Genomic DNA, 22,043 nt, shown 5'->3' on the forward strand with positions numbered 1-22,043 from the left:
GTTTTTTCCCCTCAACTGTTCACGTTCACTTAAGACAAAACCGACTGTGTTTACGAACATATTTTGACATAATTTTGTGTATATATGTGTTCTCTTTCGCTTGAATGGTTAAAATCACATTGAAATGCAAACACAGGAATCATTAAACGTAATCAAAATGCACGTGTCTTATCAAATCCCCAGTTCTTGGAAATTTGGTATTGGTTCTCAATATGCAACCCTACTAATTCCCCCCTACATGCATTACTGGGTGTTTTTCTTTGTAGTTTTAGAATGAGTTTGCAGAATTCTGTGTGTAGGGCTTCTGTTGGATAGTGTAGCTCTGATCACTGAGTGGACCCCAAACCTCACTTTGGTAATTCAGTATTTTTGGATTTTTTTTCTTGATGCCGTATCGAGCTCTTTGAGCTTTATCTTTGAGAGCATTCACTGCCATACTGAAACTCCCTGAACAGTGAGGATCAGGCCGAGATAAGTGTACTGCATCGTGTTTTTTAGGGCGCTGCTGCCTAAACTGAACTGATATCTGTGTTCCTGACATTTTTTGTTTCATCTCATACCTCCTCTCCTCTCCTCGTCTCTTCTAGTTGTTCCCTGTGTCTCATTCATCTGTGTTTGTCTCTCTCACCTCTGTCCCTCATAAAATTTCCTGTCTTGGTGAGTCATCTGTTAGTCGTGTCTCTGTGTGTCTGTCGGCGTCTCTTTCTCTGGCAGAGAAAAGGCCCATAAAGCTAATGTAGTGTGCTGCGTCTCTCTCCCGCTGTGATCTATATGCCCATCCATCCTGAGCTTTATAGAGCAGCCGGGTGTCTCTGACCGGGCCGACCCGCTGTGGTGAGGCCTAAACAAACCCGGCAGGATTGTAGACGCAGCGGCGCTGTGGGTGGGCCAGCGAACATGACTATGCGAGCGGGAGAGTTTTACCAATGAAAGAGAGATGGCACATGCATAGAACGGGACAGAGTCCCGACAGAAAATGATGTTCTGAAGTCGTTTTACTCATTTTCTTCCAGAAGGAAACCTGCTGCAAACTAAAAATATCCCTCACACCCTCCTGCTGCATTTAACCTGACAGCAGCCTCCACACGCGCACCGCTGCAGCCGCTGCGTGTGTGTGTGTCTGAGACGGGTCGGCCTCTCCACGCTCCACAGGACATGACAGGCAATTTGAAAGAGCGGGCAGTTCACACACACACACACACACTAACTCACCATGGTAAAGAGAAAGAGCGTCCTGTGAGCAGGTAAATGCAAATGTCATGTGTGTCATGACACTCTTAGGCAGCTGTTAATTATTATTAAGACTGTAAAGAGCTGAGGATGTTCTTCTCTCATCTTCTCGCCTTGTGTCAGGTGTCCATCTTGCTCATCTCTTGGATCTTCTCTTCTGGTATCTTCTCTTATCTTCTTGTCTCCTCTCATTTCTTCTTGTCACATCTGGTCTAGTCTTGTCTTGTCTCCTCTGCTGTGTAAGAGTGTTGAAGAGTGTGAGACAGGAGCACGGGTGGAGTAATAGAGAGACAGACGAGCATGTGGAGGTGAGACAGGAGAGCCGGTGGAGTAATAGAGAGACAGACGAGCGTGTGGAGGTGAAACAGGAGCGCTGGCCTATTTGTCAGCATTGATCAAGCCATTAAGGAGTGTGTGCAGGGAGCCATATTGGTTTTTGAGGCCAAAGGGTGCGATAGAGACAGAGATGAAGCACATGAGCGTACTGAACTCTACTGGGACTCTAATGAATCTGACACACACTGTGTTTCTCTGTCTGAGAAAACATGCTCGAGCGAACGGCTCCTTCAGTGCTCATGAGTTCAGACGCTTCATCAGCCAGAACGAACACTCGCCGTGAGCAGACGTGTGTGTGTGTGTGTGTTCAAACACACACCTGAATCTTCAGAATGAGCTGAATCTGACAGAACTTCATTTTAGAAAAGATCCAGAGGAGTTACACTTGGGGGGTGGGGGGGGGGCTCTAATTTGGGGCCCTGGAGAAGTTTTTACATGCCCTGACATTTGTGCTTTTTTCAGTTGCTTATAAACATATTAATTACAAAATTCATTACACTGTATTCAGCAGAATCTAGGCTACAGTAATATGTGAGCAACAAGTATGTACATTTTTTACTTTTGAGAGAATTACATATATGCGTGGTCTTTGAAAAAAAACGTTACTGAAATAAGGCCTCAAAACACATACTAAATAATTTTTCACAAGACTTTTGGAAACTGTGTATTTTAGTCCAGAGTTTTTGCTTCAAAGTGATGTAAAAACTGTTCTGCCTACTCGGACACATAAAAGAATGTATTGATTTTAAATTTCTAAGACACTTTTTGTTTAGGATGGCCATATGCAAGGAGGCGTGAATCTTCATGAATAATGCTGTGATTCACACCTGAGGAGATTAAGACCCTGCCCCTAATGAGCCGCATAATGAGCCATTTAGTCAGAAATGTGACTGAGTGAACTAAGAAAGAATGCAATGACAAAAGAAACATATCATTTTTTGTTTGCAGTTTATTTAGAATATAGTTAACTATATAAATGAGAGTCACATTTTGAGTACACAGAAATAAATCATGATCAAACATATATATGTGAACATCTTACACCTGGCAAAAAAAAAAAAAATTCCTGCTTCCAGTCAGTGATCTCAGTATCATATGCATGCAGTCCAATGTGGAAAAATATCTGGTCACTATGATTCTCAAATCTGTAAGATAAAAGAAAAACCCCTCTGTGAGCATGCTGACAACAGGATCATATCAGCTATTGTATTAATTAGGGGTGTCCTCGACTACGGATTTACATAGTCGAATCCGATTCGAATCAAATTGCCTATATTCGACTGATAGTCGAATCATAATGGGGGGGGGGGGGGGGGGTGCTTGAAAAACAGCAGTCCACTAGAGAGTGCGCACGGACTTTGAAAGGTTCGCGCGCTGAACTGTGCACGAGATGGAGCGGGACACGGAAAATGAAGTAAGGCCTAGCTATAGTCTACCCGCGGCTTAAGACAACTTTTATTTTCTTTCACACACAGCACTGAGAAGCATCTTTCTAATAAACCGACCAAACTGCCTGTCAAGTGATATACGAAACTGACAATGATTTTATCTTTTTTAAACAAATGAAAGGCAATGTGGATAAACATTCACAGCCACGATGTACAGAACACTCTCAAAGATATAGAAAAAAATGAAAAAAAAAACATTTTGGATCAATAAACTTTAAAATATATTAATAACTGCAGAAAGGCCACACTGCAGATATACATTTCATATGTCGGCAAATCAAATTACATCGGCTAAATTGTCTGTGCGAGCAAGCTTTAGCTCTACAGCGCAACATTGATGCACCAAAAAAAAATAAAAAAAATAATTTAATTTAAAAAAAAATATATATATATATTTTTTATCAAACATTAATTTACAGAATTGAATTAGAACAGAATATACCATTCTAATAAATGAAAATAGCCTACTTAAAAAATGAAATATGATCAAGTCAAACTGCAAATTGCCTGAAGTGCAGGGGAACATATATTCAAAACACAAGCCAGAAATAGTTAAATTAGATAACCCAGAGTGATCAATAGCCTAAATAAATTAAAATTAAAGAAATTATTAAAATAACGAAAGTATAGATAGAATTGTCAACTTGTCTTTTTAACTGCAGAGGCAATAAACGCTAAACTGGAGTGGCAGTCTTTTAAGCTAAACATGAACAGAATCCAAAAATCAAATTACAAGCGGCTGAAATAGTTTGAAATCACTTGTAGCTACCCTACCTGATTGAGAGACAAAAATCCAGTCTTTCATGCGATCTGCCTGTGTCCGTTTGAGTCTTTTCAAATAGCGCGCTATAGTCAGCTCGTTGGCCGGCAGAAGCGCGCCGCAGTGTTTGTCGTTGTTGAGTTCTAGGACATGAGCTGTTGGCACAACTTGCATCATATGTTTTTTTGATCATCTTTTACCATTTCAAAGTGCATCCAATTGTACACTTTATCCCAGACATTGCTGAAGATTTAATCCCTGCCATGAAGATGCTCATCTACCGGTCACGGATCATGGAAGTGAAACTTAAATCTGTCACAGGTTGGATTTATTCATGCACATTAAAAATATTTATTAAACGCTTCTTTCTTTTCACATTTTTATTTATAGTATTAACATAATAGGCTGTATATTAACCTAATGGCAAAGAACCGGTATGTCTATGTAAAATCAGATATTGAGCACCCCCATATCTCGTCTCATAACACCTCTACGACGATTCGACTGTGAGATTGGTAGTCGAATCAGGCTCCTCCTATCGAAGATTCGAATCGTCGACTATTCAGGGTCACCCCTAGTATTAATGTTAATATAATGTCAATTCTAAACAGAAAACATGATTTTTGTGATCTCATGCATGCACATATTATTGCACATCATGTGAAAAACATTTTGTATAGGTCTATAATATTTTAAATTATGGTACCGGTCAAAAGACTGAACACACATTACTATTTTTAATGTTTTTAAAGAAGATTCAAACTCATCAAGTCTGCATTTATTTGATCCAAAAGACAGAAGAAAACAGCAATATTGTGAAATATTATTATCATTTATAATAATGTTTTTCTCTTTTATTATACTTTAAAATATAATGTATTCTGTGATGCAATGCTGAATTTTCATTATTCATTGTGAACAAAAGCTTCATTGATTTGGCATTAGACTATTTGACAGTAAACACTTCACAATCTGTTCAAAACAGGCCAAAGAAATCATTTAAACATTCATATTACCTCTGACATTTTATGTATTATATTTGTTATATTATAGAGCCTAAATGTTAATGTGCAGTTTAATACGTTGCTAACACATTTCAGTATTTATTGCGTATTTTATAGCCAATATGTATGTGTAGTAAATGAAACAGGCGTCTGTGCCATTCATACAGAGACACACAGAACATGCAGAATTCATATTTAAATGGTCTTTTTGCTGTTTAATATTCACAAACACTGTATCACTATTAGAATAAAGAACTTAAGAATAAAACGTAACATTCATAATCATCAGCTTGATCAAGTTGATCCTTGATCGAAATTAAATTGAAAGTACTCTTCCTCTGAGGTAAATTCTTCTAGAATTGTTCCTCACTGCATCTCAAAACGATGAACATGAATCTGACAAAGCTTGATGCATTTTTCCGAGCTGATGTGGGCGTTCAGTCTCTGTTGCATTAATCGCCTGACAATTTGCATCTGAATAGTGCTCGCGCTCCGTGGGTGTGGCCGCATTAGCGGATAATGAGGTGACTCGCGAACGACTGACATCTCTCTCTCTTTTCAAACAGATTACATAAACAGAGAATATTAGTTTTCAATTTGACTTACATGATTTAAAACCTGACATTTCAATGTTTCTTAAGACATATGTCTCATGTTTGTGTCATTAGCATTCACTAAGTTAGTTCATTCTCTGAGGACTATCAGAATGGACTTCGTTCAGAGGGAGACGACAGATCACGCTTCATGTTAGTTTTCTTTATTTTGCAAAAAGCATGACATTTTGTTTTTACCTTGAGTGTACACAAATAAAAGAAGATATTCCACAGTTTTTAATAATATATAACTCTTATTTGTACGTCCGAAATTGCCGGAGTATTTTTAGTCTCTTTCGCACTGGTAAGAAAAGGTGGTATTGCCGGTATGACCACCGACCTCTGAGTGTTAATAATAATTATTTTTCCTCCTATAATTCTATAATGCAGAACTTTTTATTTTAGGATTTGTGGTAGTCTGAATTAATTATAGACAGCTTTATATAAAACATCTAAAGCATTTAACTGTATAAGTATATGCAGTTATGTGTCATTTTCATCTGTAAATGTTGTCATCATGTATTATTCATGTATTTATTTATTTTATGTAAGAGTCAAAATTAGTAAATATTTTTATTTTATGAGGTCATAAAATTAGAGAAACATCTTGGAGGCTGGAATTCTCATTGCTTTCTGGGAAAAACATTTGAGATATTGAAGTGATTTCATTGGAGTTTTCTCTTTTTTCAGGTGTGGTCCATGATGTAGGTGGGTTTGTTCTTGTGGGCCATATCCAGGTGTGTGTGTAAGGTGTATCTGGCCGCCGGCACTCAGTGATGGCACAAAACTTTTTGTCAAACTGAGTAAAAGAGGACATTAAAGTGGGACGGAGGTGGGGGGACGGTTTCATTCGGGGGTTCTGGTGAATAATTGGAGTTTTTCCTTTAACCTCATTGGACACACCATGGAAAAAAATGGTGGAAAATGGTGCAAGAGAAAAAAGGCGCGTGCCAATTCGCCCGTAGACCAACAGGCTGCCGACCCGATCTGCCCGGTTGCTTAGCAACTCCCGGTGTACCCTGTGCTGCTTAATGACTCCTGTTGCCGCCGCGACTCGGAGGATTTTAACGGGCCGCAGCTCTGGAGCTTTACAACCAATCAAACAAGTTTGGAGACCTGAGACTGAACAAATCAGAATGAAGAGAGAACGTCTCTCGGGTCTCAGTCTGACCCGAACACTGACACACACATCGCTTTGTTCAGCTGCGCCTTCACCAGCAAAACCAGATCAGATCCAGCTGACACACACACAGCCAAAACTCAAACTCTAAACATCGAAAACATCCAAACATCCACAAAAGAATACATTTACTTTTGAGAAAATTTGGCTATAGTGAATTTTTCATCAACGGTGTTTGATTTTTTTTTTCCATTCATAAATCTGTCAACATTTATTAAGTTTATGCTCAAGATTTCTGACTTTTGAGGCTTTAGTATCTGAGCACAGTTTGAGACATTTTATAACACAAATTTATCATCATGCATCAATTTGCTGAATTAAAATTTTCGTTTTCTTTTTAGTTTGTGATTATCAAAGTGGTTATCCTCCTGTTTCTCCCTATATTTATTTCTCATAAATATTCTTATATCCTGCGAGAACTTCAGATGATGCAATCATCTGGATCAACATGCACATTCCCAAATTTCTATATATCCTAATTATTGTTAATATGTAATACATTATCTCCAGGAGCTCATTGCTTCTATCTTCAATTAAACTGCTAACAGTGATTGTAAATTAATTTCCTAAATTATTACATTATTAGCTAACTGCATTCTCTAAATTGTAATGTTGACATGCATTCTCTGTAAACCTGCTTTAAAACGATATGTATCGTGAAAAGCGCCATACAAATAAATGTGAATTGAATATTTATTTTTTATTACCCTGCCATTATTCACCTGTGTTAATGTGCAAAATATTATGTTCTACACAAATGTGCATTATTTTGATTATATTTGATTATTTTTGGATCATTCACAGACACATAAACATCATAGATCATTTGCTGTTGAATTTAGTTTACATTTTGCAAACATTGACATTTGCAACATTTTATTTTTCATACAGATCTTGTTCATATTTTAACGTTGATATTTTATTAATATTTTTTCAACCATTAACATTAATGTTTTTTCAATGTTGATACAACAACTGACCTTATTTTACCCACATTTCAACGTCGACGGTCGGGTAATTTATATTTGATTGATTGATTGATTGAGTGATTGATTTTTCAATTGATTTAATATCTCTAATGCTTGTAGTGTGGTTGGGCATCAGAACACATCTCTGGTGATCATTCCTTTAAAAGCGACCTATAACGCCTCTTTCACAAGATGTAATATCAGTCTCTGGTGTCTCCAGAATGTGTCTGTGAATTTTCAGCTCAAAATACCCCACAGATCATTTATTATAGCTTGTCAAATTTGCTTCTATTTGGGTGTGAGCAAAAACACACCGTTTTCGTGTGTGTCCCTTTAAATGCAAATGAGCTGCTGCTCCCGCCCCCTTTCCAGAAGAGGGCGGAGCTTTAACAGCTCAACAACAACAAAGCTGGAGAATCCCACGCAGCCAAAATGAGGATTGTCAGTAATGGTGTTCAGCCTTACATTGTTCAAACCGGAGTCGACACTGATGGAGAGACTCAGGAAGAAGTTACAACTTTTAGATGTTTCTGAACGGTTAGTGGATAAATTTATGTAGTTGCTGTGGAGTTGATTCAACTCATCCACTAGCATGTGCCGTCATGTTCATCTTTTGTGCAAATCCAGCGTTGAATTGACCCTCGTTTGTGAAGCAGTGTGATTTCTCGATTGTTTATTTCTCTAATACTCTTGTGACTCTAAAGGCATCAACATGCTCTTACACACACACACACACACGCTGTTCTAACAACTCTCTCTCTTTCTTATTCAGATGAACCGGCCCATCCAGGTGAAACCGGCCGACAGTGAAGGACGAGGAGGTAATTAACCTTCTTTCTCTCTCTCACACACACACACAGGGCGAGTGACTCCGTGTCGGAGTGGCCGTTAATTTAGGTCACTTGCCTCCATTGACTCGCCATCTGTTTGGGCCGTTCGGGCCGTCGTGGTTCGCCGTGACTCGGCTGAGATCAAAGGAGCCGTAGGTTCCCGCTGTAATAACGATCCGCTCGTGTGCCGTTAAAGCCGCAGGTGATGTCACGGTCGTACGGCTGGATTCAAACACCTGGTTGTCCTGAAAGGACTCGCCGTATGTTTGTAGCCGCATCTGTGTTTGACCTGCAGCTGCGGTTCTGTGAGTTTGTTTGTAGCTTCACTGTCGGTTTTGTTGGTCAGCGCTGGTGACGGACATGATTAAAGCTCAATCTGAAAGATATAAAATCAATCTTTGTAAGTAGTGACATTGATCACATTAAAACATTTTAAATTACAATTTGATTTTGTGTCTGTATTTAAAAGTCTCTTCTGCGTTTATTTGATCACAAATACTGTAAAAATTGTGAAATATTATTTCAGTTTAAAATAGCTGTTTTCTATGTGAATATATAGTAAAGTGTAATTTATTCCTGTGATCAAAGCTGAATTTATTTGACTAAAAATACAGTAAAAATCTAAAAATATTATTATAATGTAAAACAGCTGTTTTCTGTGTGAATATATAGTAAAATATAATTTATTCCTGTGATAAAAGCTGAATTTATTTGATTAAAAATACAGTAAAAATCACAAAATATTATTACAATTTAAAACAGCTGTTTTCTATGTGAATATATAGTAAAATATAATTTATTCCTGTGATCGAAGCTGAATTTAACTAAAAAACAGTAAAAATTAAAAATATTATTACAATGTAAAAAAGCTGTTTTCTGTGTGAATATATAGTAAAGTGTAATTTATTCCTGTGATCAAATCTGAATTTATTTGATTAAAAATACAGTAAAAATGTGAAATATTATTACAATTTAAAATAACTGTTTTCTATGTGAATATATAGTAAAATATAATTTATTCCTGTAATCAAAGCTGAATTTTCAGCATCATTACTCCAGTCTTCAGTGTCACATGATCCTTCAGAAATCATTCTAATATGATGATTTGCTGCTCAAGAAACATTTCTGATTATTATCATTCATTAATTTTAAAGTGAATGAATCAGATTCATATTTAAATTCTCTTCACAGTGATCAGTCACTATGAGATGTGTGTGTATGAGGTTAAACATGGTTTCTTTTATTGTCATAATTCATTCATTTCCCCTAAAATTTGAAGGAAAAATTAAGGATGGATCTTGTTTTAACTGTGATAGGTGTGATATTTCATGATGAAAAATCATGCTGTTGGCTGAAAATATACAATAGAAAGTATTATTATATACAATAGAAAGCATTTAAATATTTCATATCTTTCAGATTGTGCTTTATTTCTATATAGGTGACTTAGTAAATGAGTGTCACACTCATGTTCTTCTTTCTTTAAAGCTTTGGATCATCTCTGATCGTCAGGTTTAATTCATGAAGCTCCAGAGATACACTAAACACTGAGATATTCTCTTCGTTTTTCAACTTCATTCAAACTGATACAAAAATAACATTATTTGCAAATTAGAATCATTTTCACTAGTGATCTTTTGGAGTGCGTTTTATATTAAAGAATTTAATAGAGCGCAACAGTCGGGTTCTGGAAGTAAAAACTCTATTCATTTTCTCCATAGGGAAATTGATTTTTAACAACAACTTATAAACCATTAAGGACAGCCCTACTGCGTGTGTATCAGATCTTAACTGAGAATATTTGGCTGCCTACACACACACACACACACACACACACACACATGTCTGTTTTTAAAATATGAAGCAGCACAACTGTTTTCATTGATAATAATCATAAATGTTTCTTGAGCAGCAAATCATCATATTAGAATGATTTCTGAAGGATCATGTGACACTGAAGACTGGAGTAATGATGCTGAAAATTCAGCTTTGATCACAGGAATAAATTACACTTTACTATATATTCACATAGCAAACAGCTATTTTACATTGTAAAATTATTTCACATTTTTACAGTATTTTTGATTAAATAAATACAGTTTTGGTGGGCAGAAGAGACTTCTTTAAAAACATTAAACATTTTAAAAACATTAAATCTTTCCAACCCATCAGTAGTGTAAATTTAAAATTAAATAATTAAAATAAAGTAATAATCAAAGCATAATTTTACACTGTAAAAATAATAATACTAATAAACATCAATATTTATATGCATACATTTTAACATTTTAATGCATTATTAGAGAACATTTCTGGATGAGTTATCATCAGGTTGAGCAGTTTGCAGCTTGGTTTTGTTCGGTAAGGTCTGTGAAATGAAGACAGTGTGTGTGTGACACACTAGTAAGCGAACGCTGTTGCTGTATTTCTAGTGCTCTGCTGGCTTCATTGCTGTTGTGTCTCGTCGGCTCTTTATTTGTCCTGAGTGAATGTGTTCTGACATGTTGTGGGCAGCGTGTGACACTCTGAGTTTTCACACAACTCACACTTCATTTGTCTCATACCAGTGAACAACAGCAGTCCAGTACTTGTCCAGTTTTCAGTCAATGATGGAGGAGACCCGAGTCATTGTGAGCTCATCTGCTGTAGTTCTGGTCTGTCATTAACAGCGCTGGCTTTCTCTTATCTTACTGTCTGATGCACACCGACTCTAATCGACAGCAGCAGCCATTATTGACACACTGACATCATGTGAAGTCAGTCAAGAACCGTTTTAAAGGGATAGTTCACCTCAAAAAATGATAATATACAATCAATAATTTGCTTGGAAACACAACAATACATATAATTATGTATTGTTGTGTTTCCAATCTGTTTGCTCCATGTAAACAGTGCTTTAAGGCTAATAAAAATGTATTATTTAATTTTATATATTTGCTATCCTCACTTACATAAGTGAACTATAGTGTCTTGCACCCACTAGTAAAAATATATCAAAAATGTCTATATAATATATATATATATATATATATATATATATATATATATATATATATATATATATATATATATATATATATATATTTTTTTTTTTAAACAAAAACTTGCAAAAGACTTTAGCTTAGTATTTTTTAATTTTCAGGAACTGGTGACAATTGTATTTTGTCAACTGTGTAAATGTGACAGTGTAAACATATATAATATATAAAATATTCCGTATAATAATATAATAGATAGGCCTATATAAAATTTAATAACAGATATAATTATGTATTGTGTTTCCAGTCTGTTTTCTTCATGTAAACAGTGCTTTAAGGCTAATAAAAATGTATTAATTGTTATTTAATTGTGTATATATATATATATATATATATATATATATATATATATATATAATTCTTTTTAATTATTTACTTATTTTGCAAAACACAACAGTTTTATATGGAGGAGATAAAATAATTATAGAATAGAATAGAATAGAATAGAATAGCCATTCAAATAATTTTCTTACAGCTGTCATATTAAATTAAATAAATAACATTTTTTAAACAAATATTTTTGGCAGATTTTGAACAAAAACTTGCAAAAGACTTTAACTTTAGCTTAGTATTTTTTTTTTTACTTTTAGAGCATCCGGCACATTTGACTCATAGACATACTTAGAAACACATTTGAAAATAATCCAAATAAAAAATAAATAAATAAATGATTTTTGCTGTTTATACAAAAATCTCTTGTGGCAAATGTAATTGGCTGATGTCCTTCCACCTCCATTATATTGTAAAAGAGCAGCTTGGAAAATAAGGTAAACAATGCCAGAAGTTTGATTTCTGGATGAACTAAGTGTTTATTATAGGGAGAGGAAATGCTTTAACCCGTTTGGACTGCCCTGCTTTATTTCAGGCTGTTTTATTTCCCTAATTTATACAGGATTCAGACTTTAATTGACTAAATATTTGAATTAATGAGGCTCTGGTGGTTTTAATGAGCCGAAATCAAAGACAAATATTTAAAACCTAAAACGATGAGTGATGTGCCAACAAGGTTTTCAAACACGCGTCCTCGTCCCGTGATGAAGGCGCGTGTCTGTGACTCGTGTGTGTCAGTAGGCACGAGTGATTAATGTGATCTGCGGGTCAGCGGCGTTTCATCAAGATGTTACGACGAGACTCTCATCCGACGAGGTGCAAATGTCCTTGAGTGTTTGCATAGAACTCTGGGTAGTTTGAGCTTCGTTTGATTAATTCAAATATAACGTGACTTATTTCAGGTGTGTCAGACTGAAGCTGTGTACACTGGAGCTCATCCTGATCTTTGTTCAGTCGTGTCAGGAACAGGTTAAAAAATGAAGCCTGGAAAACTTCAGCTTTGTTTCTGCGTGAGGATCTGATTATTTCCGTTCAGTTACTTTGCATTAATTTCATATTTTATGACTATAATCAGTAAGAAATAAACTGACAAAGTGTCTCTTTGTTTAGAAAACAAGTTTATTTGATTTAATATGTAATTTGAATGACCTTACTATTCTATTCTATTGTATTCTATTCTATTCTGTTCTGTTCTATTGTATTCTATTGTATTCTATTCTATTCTATATAGTTTGTCTGAAACTATATGGAATAGAATAAAACTTGTTTTTGCTAAATATAAATAAATACATGAATGAGTAATATATTTTATATAAAATTAAGTTATAAATATTATTATTTATTATTATAATTATAACTTTTTGTTTCCAATCTGTATATGGAATTTGTTTCATGTAAACAGGGTTTTTAAGGATAATTCCGTTTGTTATTTATTATTTAATATTATGTATTGTTTATTTTTATTTTTTGCAGAACACAAAGCAGTTTTATATGGAGGAGATAAAATAATTCACCATACAAACAATATAGAATAGAATAGAACAGAATGGAATAGAGTAGAGTAAAGTAGAATAGAATGGAATGGAATGGAATGGAATGGAGTAGAGTAGAGTAGAGTAGAGTAGAGTAGAGTGGAATAATAGAATGGAATAGAGTGAAATGGAATAGAATGGAATGGAATAGAGTAGAGTAGAATGGAATAGAATATAATGGAATGGAATATAGTAGAATGGAATAGAACAGAATAGAATAGAACAGAACGGAATGGAAAATAATAGAATGGAATGGAATGGAATAGAATAGAATGGAACAGAATGGAATAGAGTAGAGTGGAATGGAATGGTATAGAACAGAATGGGATGGAGTAGAGTAGAATAGAATGGAATTGAATGGAATGGAATATAATAGAATGTAATGGAGTAGAGTAGAATGGAACAGAGTAGAATAGAATGGAACAGAATGGAATAGAATGGAATGGAATATAGTGGAATGGAATAGAATGGAATAGAGTAGAGTGGAATAGAATATAATGGAATGGAATAAAGTGGAATGGAATAGAGTAGAGTAGAATGGAATAGAGTAGAATGGAATAGAATATAATGGAATGGAATATAGTAGAATGGAATAGAACAGAATGGAATGGAATGGGGAAAAATAGAATGGAATAGAATAGAATAGAATAGAATAGAATGGAATAGAGTAGAGTGAAATGGAATGGAATGGTATAGAACAGAATGGGATGGAGTAGAGTAGAGTAGAATAGAATGGAATTGAATGGAATGGAATATAATAGAATGTAATGGAGTAGAGTAGAATAGAATGGAATAGAACAGAGCGGAATAGAGTAGAATAGAATGGAATGGAATAGAATGGAGTAGAATCAAATGGAATAGAATGGAATGGAATACAACAGAACAGAACGGAATGGAAAATAATGGAATGGAAAATAATAGAATGGAATGGAATAGAATAGAATAGAATAGAATGGAATAGAATAGAATGGTATAGAATAGAATGTTCATTCAAATTATTTTCTTACAGCTGTCATATTAAATCAAAGGATTTATATATATATATATATATATATATATATATATAAAGAGATATTTGTCAGTTTATTAACAAAAACTTGTTAAAAAAATGTAACTTGTATAAAAATCTTTTAGATTTCTAAAATACTTTTAGAACCTCTGGTAGATTTTAACCCATAGACCTCCATTGTAAGTGCAACATAGTTAATGTTTACCGTTCGCTTTTACAAACCGAGAGTTTCTGAGATATTCAGTGTTTCATGATGCCGTCAGTTGTGTTTAACACAGAATATTACTTTAATATCAGTTCTCAGTCTTCTCTTCTTCCATTATTTCCGTTGTGAACATTTGGAAATCTCCTGATTGTTCACTGCCGTGTTTATCGTGAGCGCTGAGCTCAGGTGTGACAGCAGGACTGAGAACTAGTTGACTTCAGTATTTAATATTCTTTCATGTTCTGACGTCTGTCCTTTACGGCCCTTTTCTGTCTGTTCTGTTAGAATCAATGATTGACAGACACTAACGGCATGCCGAGGCTGCTGGGAAAAACAAACCTGTAGGCCGTTCTGGATTGGCTGTCGGTGGGCATGTTGCCACTCAATCAGATTTCTGCTCCACTCAATATGCAAATGAGGCTCAAGACGAGAGAAAGTCACTCTTGCACTGTATGATGATGGAGAAGTACATACTTTGAGTATATAGCAATACACTGAGTTAAAAAACACCCAGTTTGGGTCATTTTGTCAACCCTGCGCTTTTGACCCAGCTTAAATGTTTTTTACCCAACATGCTGGGCTGTCTTATTTACATCTACATTTATGCTTTTAGTAGAAGCTTTTATCCAACGCGACTTACAAAGGGGGAACAAAAGCTATTCATCAAAGAGCCAACAATATTTGTGCCAGGTTTATTAGACAACTAGATTAGGAATAAGCTAGAGAAGAGACAAGAAGAGAAGAAATAGAAGGTTTGTATGTGTGTGTGTGTGTGTGTGTGTGTGTGTTAACAGACACACACACACACACACATACACACACACACACACACACACACACACTGCAGCCCCTCGGCACAAAGCTTTTATCATCTGCAGCAGCTGTCTGTCAGTTTTCTTCTGTTATTATTTCCAAACTTCAGTCTGTGCCAAATTTGTGTGTGTTTCTGTAGAAAATAACATATGAGCCACCAAATTCTCACTTTTTGGTGGAATGACATATTTGCAATGGAATGAGGTAGTGGTGTAACAATATATTATCGTAATATATCACAATTCAAAAATGCAACAGGCCAAAAGTTTTTAATTAAACTAAAGTCTTTGAAAGAAGTCTCTTCTGCTCACCAAGGCTGCATTTATGTGATGAAAAAATGCAGAGAAATAAACAGAAATATTGTGAAATATTATTTCAGTTTACAATAAGTGCAGCACAACTGTTTTCAATATTGATAATAATCATAAATGTTTCTTGAGCAGCAAATCATCATATTAGAATGATTTCTGAAGGATCATGTGACACTAAAGACTGGAGTAATGATGCTGAAAATTCAGCTTTGATCACAGGAATAAATTACACTTTACTATATATTCACATAGAAAACAGCTATTTTAAATTGTAATAATATTTCAGGATTTTTTACTATATTTTTAATTAAAAAATTCAGCTTTGATCACAGGAATAAATTATATTTTACTATATATTCACATAGAAAACAGCTGATTTAAAATGTAATAATATTTTGTGATTTTTACTGTATTTTTATTCAAATAAATTCAGCTTTGATCACAGGAATAAATTACACTTTACTATATATACATAGAAAACAGCTGTTTTAAACTGTAATAATATTTTGTGATTTTTACTGTATTTTTATTCAAATAAATTCAGCTTTGATCACAGGAATAAATTACATTTTACTATATATTCACATAGAAAACAGCTATTTTAAATTGTAATAATATTTCAGGATTTTTTACTATATTTTTAATTAAATAAATTCAGCTTTGATCACAGGAATAAATTATATTTTACTATATATTCACATAGAAAACAGCTGATTTAAAATGTAATAATATTTTGTGATTTTTACTGTATTTTTATTCAAATAAATTCAGCTTTGATCACAGGAATAAATTACACTTTACTATATATACATAGAAAACAGCTGTTTTAAACTGTAATAATATTTTGTGATTTTTACTGTATTTTTATTCAAATAAATTCAGCTTTGATCACAGGAATAAATTACATTTTACTATATATTCACATAGAAAACAGCTATTTTAAATTGTAATAATATTTCAGGATTTTTTACTATATTTTTAATTAAATAAATTCAGCTTTGATCACAGGAATAAATGACATTTTACTATATATTTACATAGAAAACAGCTATTTTAAATTGTAATAATATTTCACTGTTTTTACTGTATTTTTGCAGCCTTAGTGAGCTAAAGAGACTTCTTTCAAAAAACATTATAAAATCTGAATTATTACAAACTTTTGATCAGTAGTGTATGTATTGTGTATAGTTTACCCAAAATGAATGTTTAGACAAATTTAATTTAGCATCAAATATGGATTTAGGATTTAATAAAATACAATATTTAAAACTTTTTCAGTGTATGTAGTAAGGGACATAGTGCATATATGTCTATCATAATTCTGTATTTTTAGCTAAGTAGAATCATGAATATTTCTATTCTGGTGTCGCCAGACATAATCTGTAATGTAATACCAAATTTAGCTTTGTAATGAACAGTGCTTTTGTTAACTGTTTAACTCTTTTTTAAGTATCATGAAATCAGTATTGCATTTTGAATCAAATTGTGCCATGAGTGTATTGTTACACCCCTAAAAGGAGGGAGAGAAAACCGAAAATGTACGTTCTGTCATCTCGTCCTCATGTTGTTTCAAACTCAGAAAAGAGCAGCGTGAACATCCTTCATCTCTTCAGACATCAGCACTCGTTCCTCATCCTGAAGGGAGCAGCATTAATCTGGTCTGCTGATGGTGTTTGTGCATCCATTCATTTCTCTGCAATGATAAGACGCTCAGGCGGGCGGCTGTCAGATGTCAGTGGTGTTTTGATCACTCTTTAGTTGTCTTTATATCTTTTTTCTGCGTTCACATTAAGAGGCCGGTCCTCTCGTCATCTGTTGGACGCGGTCACTGACAGGTTCTTATTTTCCAGACCATTTCCTCTGCAGAAAGACACGACACACGCAGAGAGACGGACAGTGATGAGAGACGACTGAATATTTGACTCTTGAAGGGACCAGCAAACTTTCAGATTTCAGTCCATGTTTGGGTTGGTTAGTTTGTTTCATTTGTTTGTTTCGATCTTATGGTATAATGTTAACATTCAGTGAGCTGTTGCTGAGAGATTTTGAGTTTGATCACTGATAGTACTAGTAAGGACCCAGATAACAAAAATATGTTCTGAGAATGTTCCCGTTAAGTTATGAAAATCAATGTTCAAAATATCCAGTTTTTAATGTTAATATGAATGATATTAAGGTTTGGACATGAAAAACAGACTCAGATTTAACTGCTGTGACATATAACGTCTTTATTTATCTTAAAATTAAATAAAACCACTCATAAAAGTGGTCTTCTTTTCAATTAATGACATATTCACACTTTATATCAACTTGCATAGAAACATCATTCTTTCTAGCAGACATATTTATTTGTATAAATCAAATATAGATTAATCCTATTAAGCTATTAAAGTTATTCAGGCAAGAACATTGAGTGATTTTATCTTTTTCTGTTGTTGTTTGATTAATATTAATGATGTACAGCGGCAGGTTTATTTGGCTGCTGTCACTTTAAGACCGAATGCACAGATTCAATACACTGATACACATCTGATATTCTCCCAACTGTTTACATTCACTTAACACATAACTGACTGTGTTTGCATGAATACTCACCAAAATGGACATTTTGACAATTTTTTTGTGCATTTGTCCGTTCAAGCGTGAAAAGACATGAAAGAGAGCTCAGTTCAATATTTGTGCGTTTTTATTCATTGACGAAAATATTAATAGATTTTCCTCATAGTTTTTGACTTTCAAAACTGGTTTTTATTTAGTTATCGTCTCATTTTCGTCAGTTAAAAAAATGTTGTTGATGAAGATGATCACAAAAAATATTTGTCAGCAAGATTAACACTGATATACAGTATACACACATATATATACACTGCTCAAAAAATTAAAGGAACACTTTGAAGATCTCAATGGGGAAAAATTTCATGCTGGATATCTGTACTTATATGGACTGGGTAATGTTTTTGGAGCGAAAAGATGCCACATCATTAGATGGAAATGAAAATTATCAACCTACAGAGGACTGAATTCAAAGACACCCTGAAAATCAAAGTGGAAAAATGATGCAGCAGGCTAGTCCGTTTTGCTGAAATTTCATTGCAGCAACTCAAAGTGGTACTCAGTAGTTTGTATGGCCCCCACGTGCTTGTATGCATGCCTGACAACTTCGGAGCATGCTCCCAATGAGACGACGCATGGTGCCCTGGGGTATTTCCTCCTAGATCTGGACCAGGGCATCACTGACCTCCTTGACAGTCTGAGGTGCAACCTTACGGCGTCAGATGGACCGAAACATAATGTCCCAGAGGTGTTGTATTGGATTTAGGTCAGGCGAGCGTGGGGGCCATTCAATGGTATGAATTCCTTCATCCTCCAGGAACTGCCTACATACTCTCGTCACATGAGGCCGGGCATTATTGTGCACCAGGAGGAACCCAGGACCCACTGCACCAGCGTAGGGTCTGACAGTGGCTCCAAGGATTTCATCCCGATACCTAATGGCAGTCAGGGTGCCATTGTCTAGCCTGTAGAGGTCTGTGCATCCCTCCATGGATATGCCTCCCCAGAACATCACTGACCCACCACCAAACTGGCCATTCTAAACGATGTTACAGGCAGCATAACATTTTGTGAAAAGCACAGGGCGCCAGTGGTGGACCTGCCAATTCTGTTGTTCAATGGCAAATGCCAATCGAGCTCCACGGTGCTGGGCAGTGAGCACAGGGCCCAATAGAGGACTTTGGGCCCTCAGGACAACCCTCATGAAGTCTGTTTCTGATTGTTTGGTCAGAGACATTCATAGCAGTGGCCTGCTGGAGGTCATTTTGTAGTGCTCTGGCAGTGCTCATCCTGTTCCTCCTTGCACAAAGGAGCAGACACCGGTCCTGCTGATGGGTTAAGGACCTTCTACGGCCCTGTCCAGCTCTCCTCGAGTAACTGCCTGTCTCCTGGAATCTCCTCCAGGCTCTTAAGACTGTGCTGAGAGACACAGCAAACCTTCTGGCAATGGCACGTATTGATGTGCCATCCTGGAGGAGTTGGACTGCCTGTGCAACCTCTGTAGGGTCCAGGTATCGCCTTATGCTACCAGTAGTGACACTGACCCTAGCCAAATGCAAAACTAGTGAAAAACAGTCAGAAAAGATGACTAGGTAAAAAATGTCAGTGGCCTCCACCTGTAAATCCATTCCTGTTTTGGGGGTCGTCTCATTGTTGCCCATCTAGTGCACCTGTTGTTCATTTCATTAACACCAAAGCAGCTGAAACTGATTAACAACCCCCTCTGCTACTGAACTGACCAGATCAGTATCCCAGGAGTTTAATGGACTTGATGCCATTCTCTGATTAAAAAGTGTTCCTTTAATTTTTTTGAGCAGTGTATTTACAAACTTTTATGTTAGATGTGATTAATCATGATTAATCAATTTGACAGCACTAATAAATAATCTTTTATGCCAACATTTTGAGAATATTCTTAAAGACCAAATAAAAACCAGGAATAACGTTTACTCATAATATTGAGAGAACCTTGCCATAACGTTAGCTAGAGTTCTGAGAACATTTCCTCTTTGATGGGGTCGGGTCACATGTCTTGTTTACAAACTTGTTCCAGATTCAGTGATTCAAACTGATTATGACTCATCTGTCAGTTTGTAAAAACAAACACACATCACATGCGCAGCAGTGGTGTGTGTCTTCTATTCAATGTTTAAACTATTTTCAGGTTACATTTGTTTATATTGCTTCAAAAATAACTATAATAATAGGCTGCATGTATACTTTCTCACCACTAACTGTTTGGCTGTTAATAATCACCTTGTTTTCAGATCATTTGTCCTCAGATCTGCAGGTATATTGATGGTGGCAGACAGAGGTGAAGTGACATCATGGCCCTCAGGGTCTTTACTGCCTGTCTGAGATCTGCATCCGCTGCTCTGAAGCCTCTTTAGGGGGTTATTATGCCACTTTTTGCAGCCAAGCGTCGGCTGGAGGATCTCTAAAGTGCAGCTCAGTTCAGGCGTGAAAGCTAATTAATAGTGATCCATCTCCTGTAGGTGTGTGCGAGCGCGCTGCGGACGCAGAGATGACGAATATAACTCATAGGTCCGGGAATGAAAAGATAACGGACTGTAAATTCAATTTCTCTCCCATCCGTCCCTCAGGAAACTTCCAGCATCCTCTGTGGGTAATTTCATTTTTCTCAGCGTAGACTAACATGTCGGAAACGTTCATTATTGCGCTTATGGCTTGTTAATTAGGCTTATAAAGCTGACACGAGTAGCCCCTGATGTGTGCGGAGCCCCGGGCCCCTTGAGCACACGGATAATGAGACAGACCGGGTCTTACTGCTATACGCTGGTTTACAGTCAAACAGATTATAATATACATACATTCATGATGTAACACTGCTGTATTAAACTTTAAATGCTTTTTATTTTTCCCTTGAGGGCCATTCATAATGTTCTTTGCATAATTTCAAGCTTTTCTGGTCCTTACGATCTCACAGTCTGTTTGTGCTACTGTGCCTTTAAGACTTCTCTATGTAGATGTCTGTTGTGATTGGCTAAGCCGTTTGCATTTGAAATGAGTTGTGTGTTGTCAGATCTAATGTAATCATCATGTTTGTGATGTCATTACCATGAAGCAGTCAATGATCTGAGGTGAATCTTTACAGTATTTCTACCTAGACTCGTACATCAGACTTCTTCAGAAATTGTTATTGTCTTATGAGCTGTTTAATGACGACTCTTAGCACTACCGGTAACAAGTTTGTTAATGTTTTTGAAAGAAGTCTCATCAAGGCTGCATTTATTCAAAAATACAGTAAAAATTGTGAAATATTATTACAATTTAAAAGATCTGTTTTCTGTGAAAATATTTTTAACTGTTATTTATTCCTGTGATCAAAGCTGAATTTTCAGCATCATTACTCCAGTCTTCAGTGTCACATGATCCTTCAGAAATCATTCTGATATGATGATTTGCTGCTCAAGAAACATTTATGATTATTCAATATCAATGTTGAAAACAGTTGTATCTCAGCTAAATCTCAGTTGTATCTCAGCTAAATCTCAGTTGTATCTTAGCTAAATTTCAGTTGTATCTCAGCTGTATCTCAGCTAATTCTCAGTAGTTTCTCAGCTATATCTCAGTTTTATCTTAGCTAAATCTCAGTTGTATCTCAGCTAAATCTCAGTTGTATCTCAGCTAAATCTCAATTGTATCTCAGCTAAATGTCACTTGTATCTCAGCTAAATGTCACTTGTATCTCAGCTAAATGTCAGTTGTATCTCAGCTATATCTCAGTTGTATCTCAGCTATATCTCAGTTGTATCTCAGCTATATCTCATTTGTATCTCAGTTAAATCTCAGCTATATCTCATTTGTATCTCAGCTAAATCTCAGTTGTATCTCAGCTATATCTCAGTTGTATCTCAGCTATATCTCAGCTATATCTCATTT

The 22,043-nt window shown here is 35.5% G+C and overlaps 1 protein-coding gene across 6 annotated transcripts in view; it reads left to right on the top strand.

Annotated features, from left to right (window-relative positions):
- Positions 1-22,043, top strand: part of celf6 (CUGBP Elav-like family member 6) — a 132,094-nt gene that overhangs the window by 66,594 nt on the left and 43,457 nt on the right. For all 6 annotated transcript variants that reach the window (XM_048168960.1, XM_048168962.1, XM_048168965.1 and 3 more), the window contains exon 3: positions 8,292-8,340. In XM_048168960.1, coding sequence (XP_048024917.1) covers positions 8,292-8,340 — 49 coding nt within the window. The remainder of the gene's footprint in view (positions 1-8,291; positions 8,341-22,043) is intronic.

The sequence above is a fragment of the Megalobrama amblycephala genome, linkage group LG19 (assembly GCF_018812025.1).
Source record: "Megalobrama amblycephala isolate DHTTF-2021 linkage group LG19, ASM1881202v1, whole genome shotgun sequence".
Taxonomy (NCBI): domain Eukaryota; kingdom Metazoa; phylum Chordata; class Actinopteri; order Cypriniformes; family Xenocyprididae; genus Megalobrama; species Megalobrama amblycephala.